This window comes from Ranitomeya imitator, chromosome 2, assembly GCF_032444005.1.
Source record: "Ranitomeya imitator isolate aRanImi1 chromosome 2, aRanImi1.pri, whole genome shotgun sequence".
Classification (NCBI taxonomy): Eukaryota; Metazoa; Chordata; class Amphibia; order Anura; family Dendrobatidae; genus Ranitomeya; species Ranitomeya imitator.
The window spans coordinates 305,951,385-305,966,727 of NC_091283.1; the positions used below are offsets into that span (position 1 = coordinate 305,951,385).

At 45.9% G+C, this 15,343-nt stretch overlaps 1 protein-coding gene across 1 annotated transcript in view; it reads left to right on the forward strand.

Moving 5' to 3' along the window:
* Positions 1 to 15,343, forward strand: part of LOC138666957 (oocyte zinc finger protein XlCOF22-like) — a 28,091-nt gene that overhangs the window by 10,657 nt on the left and 2,091 nt on the right. The window contains exons 5-6 of the mRNA XM_069755162.1: positions 58 to 155; positions 1,631 to 1,721. Of these exons, the coding sequence (XP_069611263.1) occupies positions 58 to 155; positions 1,631 to 1,721 (189 nt within the window). The remainder of the gene's footprint in view (positions 1 to 57; positions 156 to 1,630; positions 1,722 to 15,343) is intronic.

Consider the following 15,343-nt stretch of genomic DNA (forward strand, 5'->3'; position numbering starts at 1 on the left):
GCCTATAATTATCTGTATGTAAAGAATGAATTCAGTCCCTGTATGTGTTTCCTCCAGATCTATCCAGTAAGAGGACCACACCAGAGAGATGTCCCCGTCCTCTTCTTCCACAGGACTGTAAACTAGAAGATCCCAGTGTTCCTCAGGATCATCAGGTAGATGGAGAGAAGGTGTCATGAGATCTCCCCCATGAAGTGTATACGGCTGTGAAGGTCTTGTGCTCAGTCTTGTTTTATTCACTAGTATTATATGTTTTCTACTTGTGTAATAAGAACAGAGCAGATGGCAGGCAAGACTGCCACCAGTAATTTCAGGGCCCCATACTGGCAATACTTTCGGGCCCCCTTGGGACTCCGCCCAGGCTACACCCCCCAGCTCCGCCTCCAACTCTCGAATCTTCCCACTGCCCACTCTTAGAAAAACTCCACATCTGTATCTGTATAATGCATCCCATAGTCATATATAGTAGTATAATGCACCCCATAGTCATATATACTTGAATAATGCAGCCCCATAGCAGTACAATGCATTCCCTTAGGAGTATAATGCACCTCATTGTATAATGCAGCCCCATAGTGTTAAAATGCAACCCCATTGTAGTATAATGCACTCTGTAGTATAATGCACCCCCATAGTAGTACAGTGCTCCCCCATAGTAGTATAATGCAACCCCATAGTGTTATAATGCACTCCGTAGTATAATGCAGCCCCATAATAGTATAATGCACCTCATAATACAGGGTGGGCCATTTATATGGATACACATAAATAAAATGGGAATAGCTGGTGATATCAACTTGCTGTTTGTGACACATTGGTATATGGGAGAGCGGAAACTTTTCAAGATGGATGGTGACCATGTCGACCATTTGGAAGTCGGCCATTTTGGATCCAACTTTATTTTTATTTTTTTTTAATGGGAAGAAGGTCATGTGACACCAAACTTATTGAGAATTTCACAAGTAAAGCAATGGTGTACTCGGTTATAATGTAACTTTATTCTTTCATGAGTTATTTACAAGTTTATGACCACTTATAAAATGTGTTCAAAGTGCTGCCCATTGTGTTGGATTGTCAATGCAACCCTTTTCTCCCACTCTTGACACACTGATAGAAACACCAAAGAATAAATGCTAGCACGGGCCTCCAGTATCCGTTGTTTCAGATTCTGCACATCTCGTATCTTCACAGCATAGACAATTGCCTGTATAATGCACCCCCATAGTAGGATAATGCAGCCTCATACATCGGCTTTACAAAAAAATGTTTATCCTTACCTGGCTGAGGTCCAGCGGTGTCCTCCACTCGATACATCTGAGGTGCGTACCATCATATGAGAGTGACATAATAGACAGGCAATGTGCCCTCTGACATCATCTGCCAGCTTGTGATCTCCCGCAAGGTAACAGATTTTAACTTGCTGTGCATTTGACGTCGCATGATCAGTTGAGGCTCTGGGGCCCGTAGAGGAGAGGCGGCCTGCTGCGGGCCTCCTCTGCTCGCCAGGCCCTATTCGCCAGTAAGGGCTGTAATGCTCTGATGGCGGCCCTGATGGCAGGATTAGAGCTGATCATAGATGTGACTATCTTTTCTTTTCATCTGTCTGTGACTTTTACAATATTTGTTTTAGGGTGAAGATCTGACCCATATTAATACTACAGAAACATATGTGAGGGGTGATGAGCGGTGTAAAGAGGAGATTCCTACATATGACTACCCAGGTGAGTAGTAACCACTAAATGCAGAGAAGTCACAGATTCTTCTCAGTCACCGGCTGTGGCTGCTTTATCGGTGGTGTAGTCTGGCCGTATCACAGTCGTGTGATCGCTATTTTGCCTCTAGACCTCAACATTCTCCTCCATCAAAACTTTGATACATCAGCTGTACACTGTTATAAAAAATTTCTTTGACTGTCTAATATTTCTTCTTGAAACTGATGTGACATCTCACATTGGCCCTTACAATAGTTTAGCCTGAAAGAGCCACTGAGCCCCATACTCTAATTACCACAGAGAGGTTTCACCACTAGCTCCTCATTTATTACTGATGAAGACTGTTGAGTTTGATCATTTCAGTAGATGTTATTGTCTACAGTCAATATTTTTGACCACAGTAGTTACTGCTCAAATCCTCTGATTTATCCACTTCCCGCAGTCCCATTTTTTTTGTTCCTAATCCGGACCCAATTTTTCGAATCTGACGTGTGTCACTTTGTGGTGATAAATTTAGAATTCTTCACAAAGGATAATAGGAAACAAATGGACCTTGCAAATTATTTTCCAACTTCTCTTGAATCTGACAATACCCTATATACAATTGTACACTACTGTCTCTGCACATGGCAGGATTAAGAAGCTATTTGAATGCAGATGTTGCTGAAATAGTTTGCAGACACAATACATTGGTGCACTGTTCATCGTCATCTGGCAGCTCAAAAGATGGCCACTATGAACAGGTTTGGTACTATCTACTCCATTTAACAGATCCCAGGGATTGCTTTGTTCATCATACTTAACCCTTCTACATGGATCTGGACTTACAAAGATTCCCAGGCTTGGGCCATGGTGTTGCCTGATTTTTGTGGTGTGAAATAGCAAGAATAGATAGTCGAGTGAGTACCAGGAGAGCAGAGAAAATACAAAATCAGAAGACACAAGAGTAGTCAGTAAGCGAGCCGAGGTCACAACAGGAAACAAACAAGCCGGGAGATGAGCACAGAGGAATTAACTAGAAGAGAAGGCTGTATCTGACAGCTTCAAGCAATATGCTTCGAGCTTTAGTAGCATGTGGTGCTTTCTAACTGGCTGGAGCAGGGAGCTGGACAACACACACCCATACTGCCAGACCGGATGGTACTACAAATCCCAGGCACCCTAATCTTAGTGGATGGACAGAGCCTGTGCCACCCAGAGCTTCTGGTTGGTTTCGATGTCTCCTCCATTACCAGTGCTTCCTGTAGAATGAATAAGATCGTGTCTGGTAACAGAACCAAACATCACAGCAGCAGATCCCAGAGGAGATAGGATATGCCATATGCAGAAGCCCTAATATGAGAAAATAGCAGAAACCCAGAGCAGTAGAAATCTCCATAATTTGACTTCATTTTGGAAATTATAACCCTCAGAGGATTAATGTATTGGAGTAGTGACTATGTTGATCGCAAAGCCACATTCCAGAAATTAGCACGCAGTGGATGTTGGAGAGTGAAAATTGCAAATATGCCATTTTATTACCCAACACACAGTGCCCAGATTGTACTGTAGGAGACACACACATCGTGAATTAAGTGGGTTCCTCTCACTATAGTAATGCCAAATACATGGATGCTAAATGTGGTTTGGGCACACTGCAAGGCTCAGAATCGAGGGGGAGATTTGACTTTGGGAGAGCGGATATTGCTGGATTGGTGTATGAAAGCCATGTTGATTTTCAAGAGCCTTTGAGCCACTTATAATGTAGGAACCTCTATTTTATTCAGTCGCCATGACAGCACTAACGAGAGAGGTGATCCGCCCTTCAGGGACAGGAAACTTACAGAAATAAAAGGGTGGCACCTCTCTCCCGCATCAGTTGGTTTCCTGTCCCTGACAGGGGACCTTACAGACTTGCCTTATGAAGAAAGATGAAGACTGAAGACAGTACCCAGGCTCGGCAGGCCAGTTCTGGAAGCGGGGGTTCCCCTTCCATGGTCAGGTCCGGTGCGCTGGAGGTGCCACACCACAGAGGGCTGTGGGTGTAGGCAACAGCAGATGGAAGCAGCCTTCAGGGGGAGTGCTGACTTTGGAGTGTCCCATCGCCACAGGTACAGGTATGCATGCTGTGGGAGGCCTGTCTCCGAAGCCCTGCGACGGAACTGGCGGCGGTGGGGGCACGGGTGGCGGCGTGATCGGCCTGACGAACATAGCGGGAGCCTGGAGAGTGTCGGCGCCATGTGTGCGCTGTAGAGAGTGACCGGCGTCAGACCGGCGAGGGGTGATGACACGCGGCGCATGCGCGGTAGGGCCGCGGCGGGGATGATGGTGGCGTCAGGTGACCGGCGAGGGCTGATGACGCACGGCACATGCGCAGTTGAACCACGGCAAGGGATATGGGGGTGCCCTGCAGCACATGGCGGAACAATGCGGGCGCCGGGCAGTTCCAGAGGCAGGTGAAGACATTAAAGGCATAAGGCACAGCTGTGAAAGTTCCGATATGCGGGCGGGCTTCTGGGGGAGGGGCCTCCCATATGCAATGTACCAGGAAGTTCACCTGGATTAATCTGCTGACCCCATCTGGGGGATGTACCTAGAGGGGCCGGGTATTTAAGGATTTTCTATGGGCTACCACATGCTTCCTATCCATTTTACAATGGAGTCTCAAGAACAGGAACCATTGCAGTCTGAGCAACAGTGCCAACCCTGAAGAAGCCTTAAACAGTGAGCACCCAGCGGCGATCTAGTGGCAGTAGTCGTCCTGGAGGTGATAGAGCCGGAAAAGCCTCAAGCCGTAAGGATGTTACAACGGTTGAGAGGGTCCCCCCGCAATCTACGGTACCACTCAGTCACTATAGGGGTAAGTGATCGCCGAGAAAGTTCAATTAGTGTTGTATATCTCCCCTTATATTCCCTGTCTCCATATCGATCAGGGAAAAAAGCGATCCTCTAAATCTAAACACAAAGAATGTGCAGAATGTGGAATTCCTCTTCCGGATGACTACATAAGAAAATTATGTGCACCGTGTATTCAATGGTTAATAACAGAGGAGACGCCAGATTTCGCTACCAGCCTAAGGCAGATGGTCAGGCAAGAGATCAGGGGTTCAGCAAAATCCCTATCTCAAAATAGAGGATCTAGAGAAATAGAACCTAGATCCCCAAGTTCATTTGAGGACAGTGATTCAGGGGAACTGAAGTCAGAGGTTTCTCATCTTCCTCATAGACTGAGTACGGTCATTCATGTTTTTCCTTAGACCGGATAGACCGCCTCGTCAAGGCAGTAAATAACACTATAGGAATTGAAGAAACTCCGTCAGAGAAATCTATGCAGGATGTTATGTTTAAAGGATTAGACCGTAAATCCCGCAGATGCTTTCCGGTAGTAGATAAAGTAAGCTCCCTCATTGTACGAGAGTGGAAAATAAACGGAAAGGAAAGGTTCTCTTCCTCCATCATTTAAGAGAAAGTATCTATTCGAGGAGACCGCATCTGCAAGGTGGGATAAAGCCCCAAAACTTGATGCAGCTGTGGCTAAGGCTACTTTCACACTGGTGTTTTTTTCAATACGTCGCAATGCGTCGTTTAGGGGGAAAAAACGCATCCTACAAAGTTGTTTGCAGGATGCGTTTTTGCCCCATAGATTAACATTAGCGATGCATTGCGACGCATTGACACACGTCGCAACTGTCGTGCGACGGTTGCACCTTGTTGTGGCGGACCGCCGGGAGCAAAAAACGTTACATGTAACGTTTTTTGCTGCCGATGGACCGCTTTTTTCGACCGCGCATGCGCGGCCGGAACTCCGCCCCCACCTCCCCGCACCTTACAATGTGGCAGCGGATGCGCAGGAAAAATGCATCCACTGCACTCGTTGTGCCTCCGTTTCACTGCTAGCGTCGGAACCTTGGCCCGACGCACTGCGACGGGCCGAATCCGACGCTAGTGTGAAAGTAGCCTAAGGCTTCCAAGAAATCCTCACTGCCGTTTGAGGATTTGGGAACTTTAAAGGACCCGCTAGACAGGAGAGCCGATGTGTTTCTTAAGGGAGCTTGGGAAACTTCAGCAGGGGCTCTCAGACCGTCAATTGCAGCCACTTGTACAGCACGCTCTATGATGGTGTGGCTGGACAGCCTAGAGGATCAGCTTAAAAATAAGGCCCCAAGGAATGAAATCTTATCCTCCCTCCCTATGATTCAGGGGCCTGCAGCTTATCTTGCTGATGTATCGGCAGATTCGGTGAAATTGGCGGCCAGATCGGCGGCACTTTCTAATTCAGCCCGTAGAGCCATCTGGCTGAAATGTTGGCCGGGGGACATGCAGGCCAGATCAGAGTTGTGCAGTATTCCGTGTGAAGGGGCGCTCCTATTCGGTCCAGTTTTGGATGAATTATTAGAAAAAGCTGGAGATAGTAAAAAAAAACAAAAAAACGATTCCCCTACCTAGGAAGACCCACCTACAGACGGGGCACTAACAGAAGGTGGTTTGACCGCATGAGGTCAAATAGAGAGAAGCCCTGATATGACGCAAATAGGAAGAAAGGTAGAGGCTACATGTTTAGTTCCTTTCGGGACAACAGAAAGCCACAATGACTGCTGGACCGGGTGGGCGGCAGGCTTTTGGCCTTCTATTCGGCTTGGCTTAATATTTCCAGCAGCCCATGGATCCTGAACATAATTAAATCAGGTCTAAAGTTTGATTTTCAGAACATTCCTAATGATACATTTCTGGTAACACCTGTACGTTCTTCATCTGCAGAACAACTGGCATTAGTCTGAGGTCCAGGAACTTCAGCAAAAGGGCGTATTGGTGGAGGTTCCTGAAGCACAAAGGGGTAAAGGATTTTATTCCCCCCTCTTCTTGATTAAAAAGCCAGACAACTCTTTTCGCACCATCATCAACTTTAAGGGCCTGAACAGATTCTTATGGGTACAATCATTTAAAATGGAGTGTGTCAAAACAGCAATAAAGCTATTGTTTGACAAGTGTTTTATGGTCGTCTTAGATCTTAAAGACGCCTATTATCGTGTCCCTATACACGCAGACCACCAGCGGTATTTAAGGGTAGCAGTCTTACTAGACGGGATGGTTAAACACTTCCAATACAGGGCACTTGCCTTTGGTGTTGCAGTTGCTCCTCGTGTGTTCACAAAGATAATGGTGGAGGTCATGGCACATCTTCATGAACAGGACATTCTAGTGGTTCCATATCTAGATGATCTATTAATAATAGGGAACTCAGAATCACACTGCTCAGCCCAACAAAGCGAAAGTAATTACAGCCTTACAAAGATTGGGTTGGATTATTAATTTTAAAAAATCTTGGTTACAACCTCTAGAAGTTCAAGAATTCCTGCGTCTTATATTAGACTCAAGATTGCAGGAATGATATCTACCGGATACAAAGGTAGAAAAAATTCAACGGCAAATACTCAAGGTTGTTAATAATCCATTGGTAACATTAAGAGGAGCAATGCCACTGTTAGGCTCATTCACACATCGTGTATCCCGGTGGTTCTTTGGGCCCAATACCACACCAGAGTCCTACAGTGGGAGGTATTGTGTAATACTCGTCTGTTAGACGGCCACCTGGATAGTACCTTTTCCTTGTCTGATGTCTCTATTCAGTCCTTATGTTGGTGGTTACACACGCCAAACCTGCGTACAGATGTTCCCTGGATAAACCATATATCCCGAGTGGTGACCACAGATGCTAGCCCCAGGGGATAGGGAGCACATATGGGTGATTTGTGGGTCCAGGGTGTTTGGTCACATTCCGAACAAAAGTTGTCCTCTAACCTTAAAGAGTTGTTGGCAGTAGAACGAGCTCTGAGTCATTTCCTTATGTCCTCACGGGGCCATCACGTCAGGCTATTTTCAGACAATCAGGTAACTGTAGCTTATATTAACCATCAGGGGGGAACCCGATCCAGATCTTTAATGGATGTGGCAGGTCGTATGTTGCAGATAGCCGAAACTCATCTACTGTCACTCACATCGCTTCATATAAAGGGAAAACACAACATCATGGCCGATTACCTAAGTCGCAGAAAACTCGGACAAGGAGATTGGGTTCTCAATCAGACAATTTTCGACCAGATCACTCTTCTTTGCGGGTGCCCAGATATAGACCTCTTCGCCAGCAAAGAGAACAAAAAGTGTCACCGGTTTTGCTCCCTAAACCCCAGAGACAATCCGTACGCGGTGGATGCCCTCCTAATTCCATGGCACTTCAATATGGCTTATGCCTTTCCCGCATTGAACTTGATCCCGATTGTTCTGAGGAAGATTCGGGAGGACAGAGCTTGAGTAATCCTGATAGCGCCATTCTGGCCCAGGAGGCCGTGGTTTCCGTGGCTGAGGAAAATGTCCATTTCTCACCCTTGGATACTCCCAGACCTCCTCTCACAGGGTCCAATTCTCCATCCACGAATGTCCAATTTACATCTGACGACGTGGGATTTGAAGGGTCATTACTAAAGAAAAAGGGTTTTTCACAAGAGCTTATTAATACTTTATTAAAAGGCAGGAAGGTTTCCACGACAAGTATTTATGTTAGAGTCTGGAGAAAGTTCTTGGCGGTGTCGGGATCAGAGATGGGTCAACAAGTCAATATCACTAATATTCTGGAGTTCCTGCAGAGAGGTCTAGAGATGGGGCTAGCTACAAGTACCCTGAGGGTCCATGTGTCAGCTTTAGGGGCTTTATACAATTGTAATTTAGCTAATAATTATTGGATTGCTAGATTTATCAAAGCAGCGGCTAGATCAAGACCCATGGTTAAGGGAAATCTAGCCCCATGGGACTTAAATTTGGTACTTACAGCTTTGACGGAAGCCCCCTTTGAGCCTTTAGAATCTGTCACTGTAAAAGTCCTGTCCTTGAAAACCGCTCTTTCCAGGTCACCACCTGACAGCACCATGGAGGACGTCCTTCTTATCCACAGTGGGACAGGAAACCACGAGTTTAAAAGGACCCTCTCCCCCTTCAGTGTTTTTCCTGTCCCACTGTGGATGGGAACGACGAGAGTTCCGTCTGTCCCGTGCAGAGAGTGAGGATCGGGGGGGGCTCGGCCTCTTCCTTCCCACTACATGGACTCTGCGTAGCTGACACCCGAGTAATAGGATCCCTCAGCAGCACCAGTGTAGCGCTGCTCCTGGTTGAAAGGGTTGCTTCCCCCTGGGGGGGCTCTCAACCTGGGATGAAGCCCCAGATGTACCTGCTTTTTTTGCTCCTGCAAGGCGCTCCCTTCGCAAGCGGATTCGGTGAGATTGTGTTCGCAGGCATCACAAGACGCCGACCGGGAATGCCGGGGTCCGTGGAGCTCAGTGCGGCGAGTCACTTTCGGTTTGCCGCTGCCGTGCGCGTCACTTCCGGGTCGCGTCCGGCAGCATGGGGCTGCATCCTCTTCAATCCTACGCTCGGTGACGATAGGAGCTCCGGGACAGGTGGCGCCCACAACTCCAGGATAAAGAGGTACGTGTGGGCTATGGGGGTGCTCAGTAGGTTTCCAGCCTATCCAGCAGCAGCAGTAGTATGGATGAGGCAAAGTCCGATGCACTGCAGGACACCCAGGCACATGTGAGTTCCCACTTAGGTGTATGCTCCCTATAGCCTCCAATAAAGATACCATCAGCGATCTTTATTTTAGGGGCTTTCCTCGTCGGGGGGTAAGAAGCCCAGCAAGAATAAGAAGTGCCCCATCATTTGTGCCATAAAACTTAAGGACTCCTGGCAGAAGTCGCTCTGCGAGTCTTGCACTATTGTGGGATAGGAACAGGCTTCCCTAATGACGAGCATGAGAGCCATTGTTAGAGAAGACGTGCAAGCTTCGATTTCTGGCTTATCGTTTCCCCACCCTGTCCAGTCTGACCCCCAGGATCCTCCGAGGTCTAAGAAAAGACAGAGGGAGTCAGATCTGTCATCTGAGGACAGTTCTTTTGAATCTGATATGGAAGAGCAGGAATGGAGTAGGGACCCTCCTGAAAAAGGGAAAAAATATTTGTTCTCGTCTAATGATATACAGTTAGGTCCATATATATTTGGACAGAGACAACATTTTTCTAATTTTGATTACAGACATTACCACAATTAATTTTAAACAAAACAATTCAGATGCAGTTGAAGTTCAGACTTTCAGCTTTCATTTGAGGGTATCCACATTAAAATTGGAAGAAGGGTTTTGGAGTTTCAGCTCCTTTCTGTCCAAATATATATGGACCTAACTGTAGATGAGCTTCTGGGAGCAGTCAGACAGACTATGCAGATTGAGGAACCCTCAACCACTCAATCAATTCAGGATGAGATGTTTGGGGGGGCTATGTTCGCAAACATCGAAAGTCTTCCCTGTAAATGCCCACATTCGTTCAATGATTTTAGAAGAGTGGGAAGAGGCAGAAAAGAGTATATCCATTCCTAGAGACTTTAGACTTCGTCTTCCCTTTGACCATGAGGAGGTCAAAGATTGGGAAGATATACCTAAAATTGACATCCCACTTGCAAAGGTGTCTAAAAGAACCGCCATACCAACTTAAAGGAGCCTATGGACAGAAAGGCAGATGGACTTCCAAAAAGAGCATGTGAAAGCTCTGCTGCAGTAATCCGCACAAATATAGCGGCAACATCCGTGGCGCGGGCAATGCATTTGTGGGTAGACGACTTAAAAGATCAGTTGTCAGCCAGAACTGCTAGAGATTCTATTATAAAAGCTATCCCTCTACTCAAACTAGCAACCGGTTTTCTTGCAGATGCAACTGCAGAATCCGTTAGGTTTACAGCTAGAGGCCAATCCTTATCAAACGCAGCCCGAAGGGCTATACGGTTAAAAAGCTGGTCGGGAGACGTTCATTCAAAAAATAAGTTGTGTTCCATTCACTTCTCAGGAGGCAGGGTCTTTGGCCCCATATTAGACGATATTCTGGAGAAAGCTTCTGATGAAAAGAAGGGGTTTCCAGAGGAAAAATGGAAAAAGTTCCAGCCCTTTCGCAGACCCTATTACGGTCAGAGATTAGACTATATAGGGGTAAGGGAAAACAGGGGAGATGGAGCTACCAGAAAGGGGGAGAAAATAGCAACCGAAATAGGGATTCAGGCCCCTCAAACTCTAGGTCAGAGTTCTGAAGAAATTGACGCCACCAGGATAGGGGGGCGGTTGCTGAACTACCTAGGGGAGTGGGAAAAGATTACCACAAGTCCTTGGATCCTCCAGATTATCTCCCAGGGGTACAGGATAGAATTCGACTCCCTTCCCCCAGAAAGATATTTTGTTTCCAACGTCCATCTCTTTTCGGTCTCCCCAATGTGGTCAGATATACAGGATCTCCTCCGGATGGAGGCAATATCTCCCGTGCCTCCTCACCAAATAGGAAGAGGTCATTACTCAGGTCTCTTCACTATAAAGAAACCTTCGGGGGAATCCCAAACCATAATAATCCTCAAGCCCCTAAACTAATGGCTACAGTACAGAAGGTTCAAAATGGAGTCTATACGCTCCACAATTCCCCTATTGGGAAAGGACGTGGTAATGTGTACTTTTGACTTAAAAAGTGCATATTATCACGTACCAATTTTTCCAGATCACCAAAAATACCTGAGGTTTGCGGTAGAAAAAGAAGAGTTAATCTTCCATTACCAATTTCTTTGCCTTCCATTTGGACTGGCGTCAGCACCCAGCGTTTTTACAAAACTCATCGTAGAAATTGTGTCATATCTAAGAAAATGAGACATCACCATAGTACCCTATTTGGACGATTTCCTGTTAGTGGCAGACTCTGTGGGGCAGCTCAAAATCGATTGTCGGTTGGTGATCTCCACACTGCAGAAATTGGGCTGGGTGTTTGAACTGGTCAAAGTCACACCTGACACCAAAATCAAAAATACAGTTTCTAGGTGTCATACTAGATTTGAAGGTCAGAAAATCGTTTCTTCCGGACAAGAGGCTGTCCAACCTGATAAAAAGAATTCGTCAGTTTTCAAGAAGTCGAGTATCATTCAGGGATGCGATGAAGATCCTGGGATTAATGACAGCCTGCATTCCATGTGTCAGCTGGAGCCAGTTTAATTTCCATCAGTTACAGAGAGCGGTTCTCACGGCATGGGACTGAAGACAATCTTCACTAGACAAGGAATTCTGCCTATCCCATCGGGTCAGACAATCCCTACGCTGGCGGACTGTGCCAAGAAATCTCCAGGTCGGTGTCCCATGGATCCATGCTCCAGCAGTCACGGTAAGTACGGACGCAAGCCAACAAGGTTGGGGCGGCCAGGTCCTCGGAAGATACTAGCAGGGACAATGGAATTTGGAAGACTGCAACAATTCCTCAAATCACAGGGAGCTGCATGCGGTATGGAAAGTTTTGTGTTTAGCCCAAATCTTATTGAAGAACAAACATCTAAAGATTCTATCGGACAACACGACGACGGTAGCCTTTCTTCACCATCAGGGGGGTCCAAGGCATCTGAAACTACAGCATCTGGCGGATCAAATTTTCGCATGGGCGGAAAAATCGGTACTTTCAATTTCGGCAGTTCATCTAGAAGGCTCAAAGAACCAGATTGCGGATTTTCTGAGCAAAGAGAAGCTATCACCTACGGAGTGGGAGCTAAACAGCAAGGTCTTCAACGCCTTATGTCAACGCTGGGGAACTCCGACGGTGGACCTATTCGCGACCAGACGGAACGCGAAGGTCGGAACCTTTTATTCACTGAACCCTCAAGAGGATCCGGCCGGAGTAGATGCCCTCTCTGTCATGGAGCAGGGGTCTGTTATATGCTTTCCCCCCTCTGGCATTGGTACCAAGAGTCCTCAGGAAAATATGCGAGGACAGAGCTCGAGTTATTTTGGTGGTCCCTTTCTGACCCAAGAGGAGCTGGTTCCCTCTTCTAAAGAAGCTGTCAGTAGACAATCCTTACCATCTTCCAGAAAGGAAAGACTTGCTTTCCCAGGGTCCGATTCTTCATCAAAACCTAGGGAATCTGCAGTTAGCAGCTTGGACCCTGAACGGCAGATCCTGAAGGCAAAAGGCCTATCGGAAGGAGTAATTTCCATCCTGCAAGCAAGTAGGAAGCCGGTGACTTCGGCAATCTATCTAAAAATTTGGAAAAGGTTCTGCAGTTTTTGTGGAGACACCACGATCGATGTTGATCACCCTGACATACCCAGAATTCTTGCAGCAGGGATTCAAGAAAGGGCTTAAACCAAGTACTTTGAGGGTCCAGATAGCAGCCCTCAGCGTGTTTTATGATTCTTCCCTTGCTGCCCACCCTTGGATTGCTCGGTTTTCTAGAGCAGTTCTGAGGCTGAGACTCCTAATCAGGAAGACTGTCCCACCTTGGGACCTTAACCTAGTTCTTAATGAATTATGTAAGGAGCCGTTTGATATAGGAAAAGATATAAACATTGCTAATCTTTCCGTCAAAACAGCTTTTTTAGTGGCCATTACATCAGCCAAAAGACTGGGGGAACTTCAGGCCCTATCCATCCAAAACCCCTATCTACAGGTATTTGATGATAGGCTCGTCTTAAGACTTGATCTAGGTTTCCTTCCTAAGGTGGTCTCGGTTTCAAATATAAATCAGGAAGTGGTGCTCCCATCAATTTGCCAGGTCCCTAGAAAACAAAAAGAGATGTTCTTCCATAACGTCAGGGAAACTGTACTTAAGTACTTGGGCATGACTAGGGCCTGGAGACAGGATAGTAATCTTTGTCCTTTACGGGGGTCCTAATAAGGGGGAAAAAAGCATCAAAATCCACCATTGCGAGATGGATTAGATCCACTATTAGCCTAGCTTATCAGGCACGGGGAAAGGATCCCCCAGATAGCCTTAAAGCTCATTCATCTAGGTCTATGGCCGCTTCATGGGCAGAAAAAGGTAGGGCCTCAGTAGATCAGATTTGCAGAGCTGCATCTTGGTCTAGTTTTAGCACCTCTTCTAAACATTACAAACTAGATGTAGTCTCTTCCCAGCTAGCGTTTGGCAGGAAGGTGCTTCAGGCAGTAGTCCCACCCTAGGACCAAAAAGTCTCCTTTGGTACTTCTCCATGGTGCTGTAAGGTGGTGACCTGGAAAACGGTAATTAATCTTACCGGTAATTGTATTTCCAGGAATCCATCCTGACAGCACGGTTAGTTCCCTCCCTAGTACAAAAATGTGGTATACTTATGTGAAGTAACATTTGTATTAGGATTATGTTCAAAATAAAATTCTCTTTTTGCATCCATCCAGAGGTGTTACTTTGGAAAATCACTGAAGGGTGGAAGGGGGAGGGTCCTTTTAAACTTGTGGTTTCCTGTCCCACTGTGGATAAGAAGGATGTCCTCCATGGTGCTGTCAGGATTGATTCCTGGAAATACAATTACCGGTAAGATTAATTACTGTTTTTGGTCGCTCTCACATCAGCAAGGAGAATTGGTGACTTACAGGCCCTCTCTAGACAGCCTCCATACATTCAGTTTAGAAAAGATAGGGTAGTATTAAGAACTGATCCCCTTTATCTTCCGAAGGTAGCGTCAAAGTTCCACAGACTACAGGAAATAAATCTCCCGACTTTTTGTCCTAATCCTAAAAATCATACAGAAGTCAAACTCCATTCATTAGATGTCAAAAGATGTCTACTTAGGTATATATATCTGTAACAGACCCCTGGAAAAAAGATAATTCTTTATTCATATCCTTTCAGGGAGTCAAGAAATGGTTTAGGGTGTCCAAAAACACCTTAGGTAGATGGATTAGGGAAGCGATTTCTTTGGCTTATTCAGCAGGTGGCCTAGAAGTCCCGGAAGGCATAAGAGCTCATTCTACTTGGGCCATGGCGACTTCCTGGGCAGAAAGATTGGAGGTGTCGATTGAGGACATATGTAAGGCGGCCACATGGTCATCTCCATCTACTTTCTTTAAACATTGTAGATTAGATCTGGGTGGCTCCAATGATCTCATGTTTGGTGCAAGGGTGCTGCAAGCAGTAGTCCCTCCCTAAGACTCTTTTCTCTGTAATTCTCTCGTTAGTGCTGTCATGGCGACTGAATAAATACTCAAGCTACTTACCGGTAGCGGTGTTTTTCAGGAGCCCATGACAGCACTCCTATATTCCCTCACTTTATGCTGACATGGCTTATCATCACTTATTGATATAAATTATTAAGTTTAATCACAGGGTGAAATGTGTAAATTATTTATGTGCTACTAACCAAGGAGGTCCTCTCATGCTCTGTAATCCAACTGATGCGGGAGAGAGGTGCCGCCCTTTTATTTCTGTAGGTTTCCTGTCCCTGAAGGGCGGATCCCCCTCTCTCGTTAGTGCTGTCATGGGCTCCTGAAAAACACCGCTAAGTAGCTTGAGTATTTTCACTGACATGATGGAACTGAATGGGGACTTGTTTTTTTGTGAGATGAGTAGAAGGTTATTGGTATAATTTTTGCCAACATAACATTGTTTGGTGACTTTTTACTCCATATTTCGGAGGCAAAATGAATAAACAGTTGAACACCACTTTCTACTGGTTCATCCTATGAGGTTTTCTATTAGACTGTGAGCTGTCATTGTCTTGGTGAATAATTACGTATTTAACATAACTTGTCATGTTGTGGACAGTTTACGTAGAAATGTTAAAATATGTAAAATTATAAAATTCAAGGATTTTTTATGAAAACTAA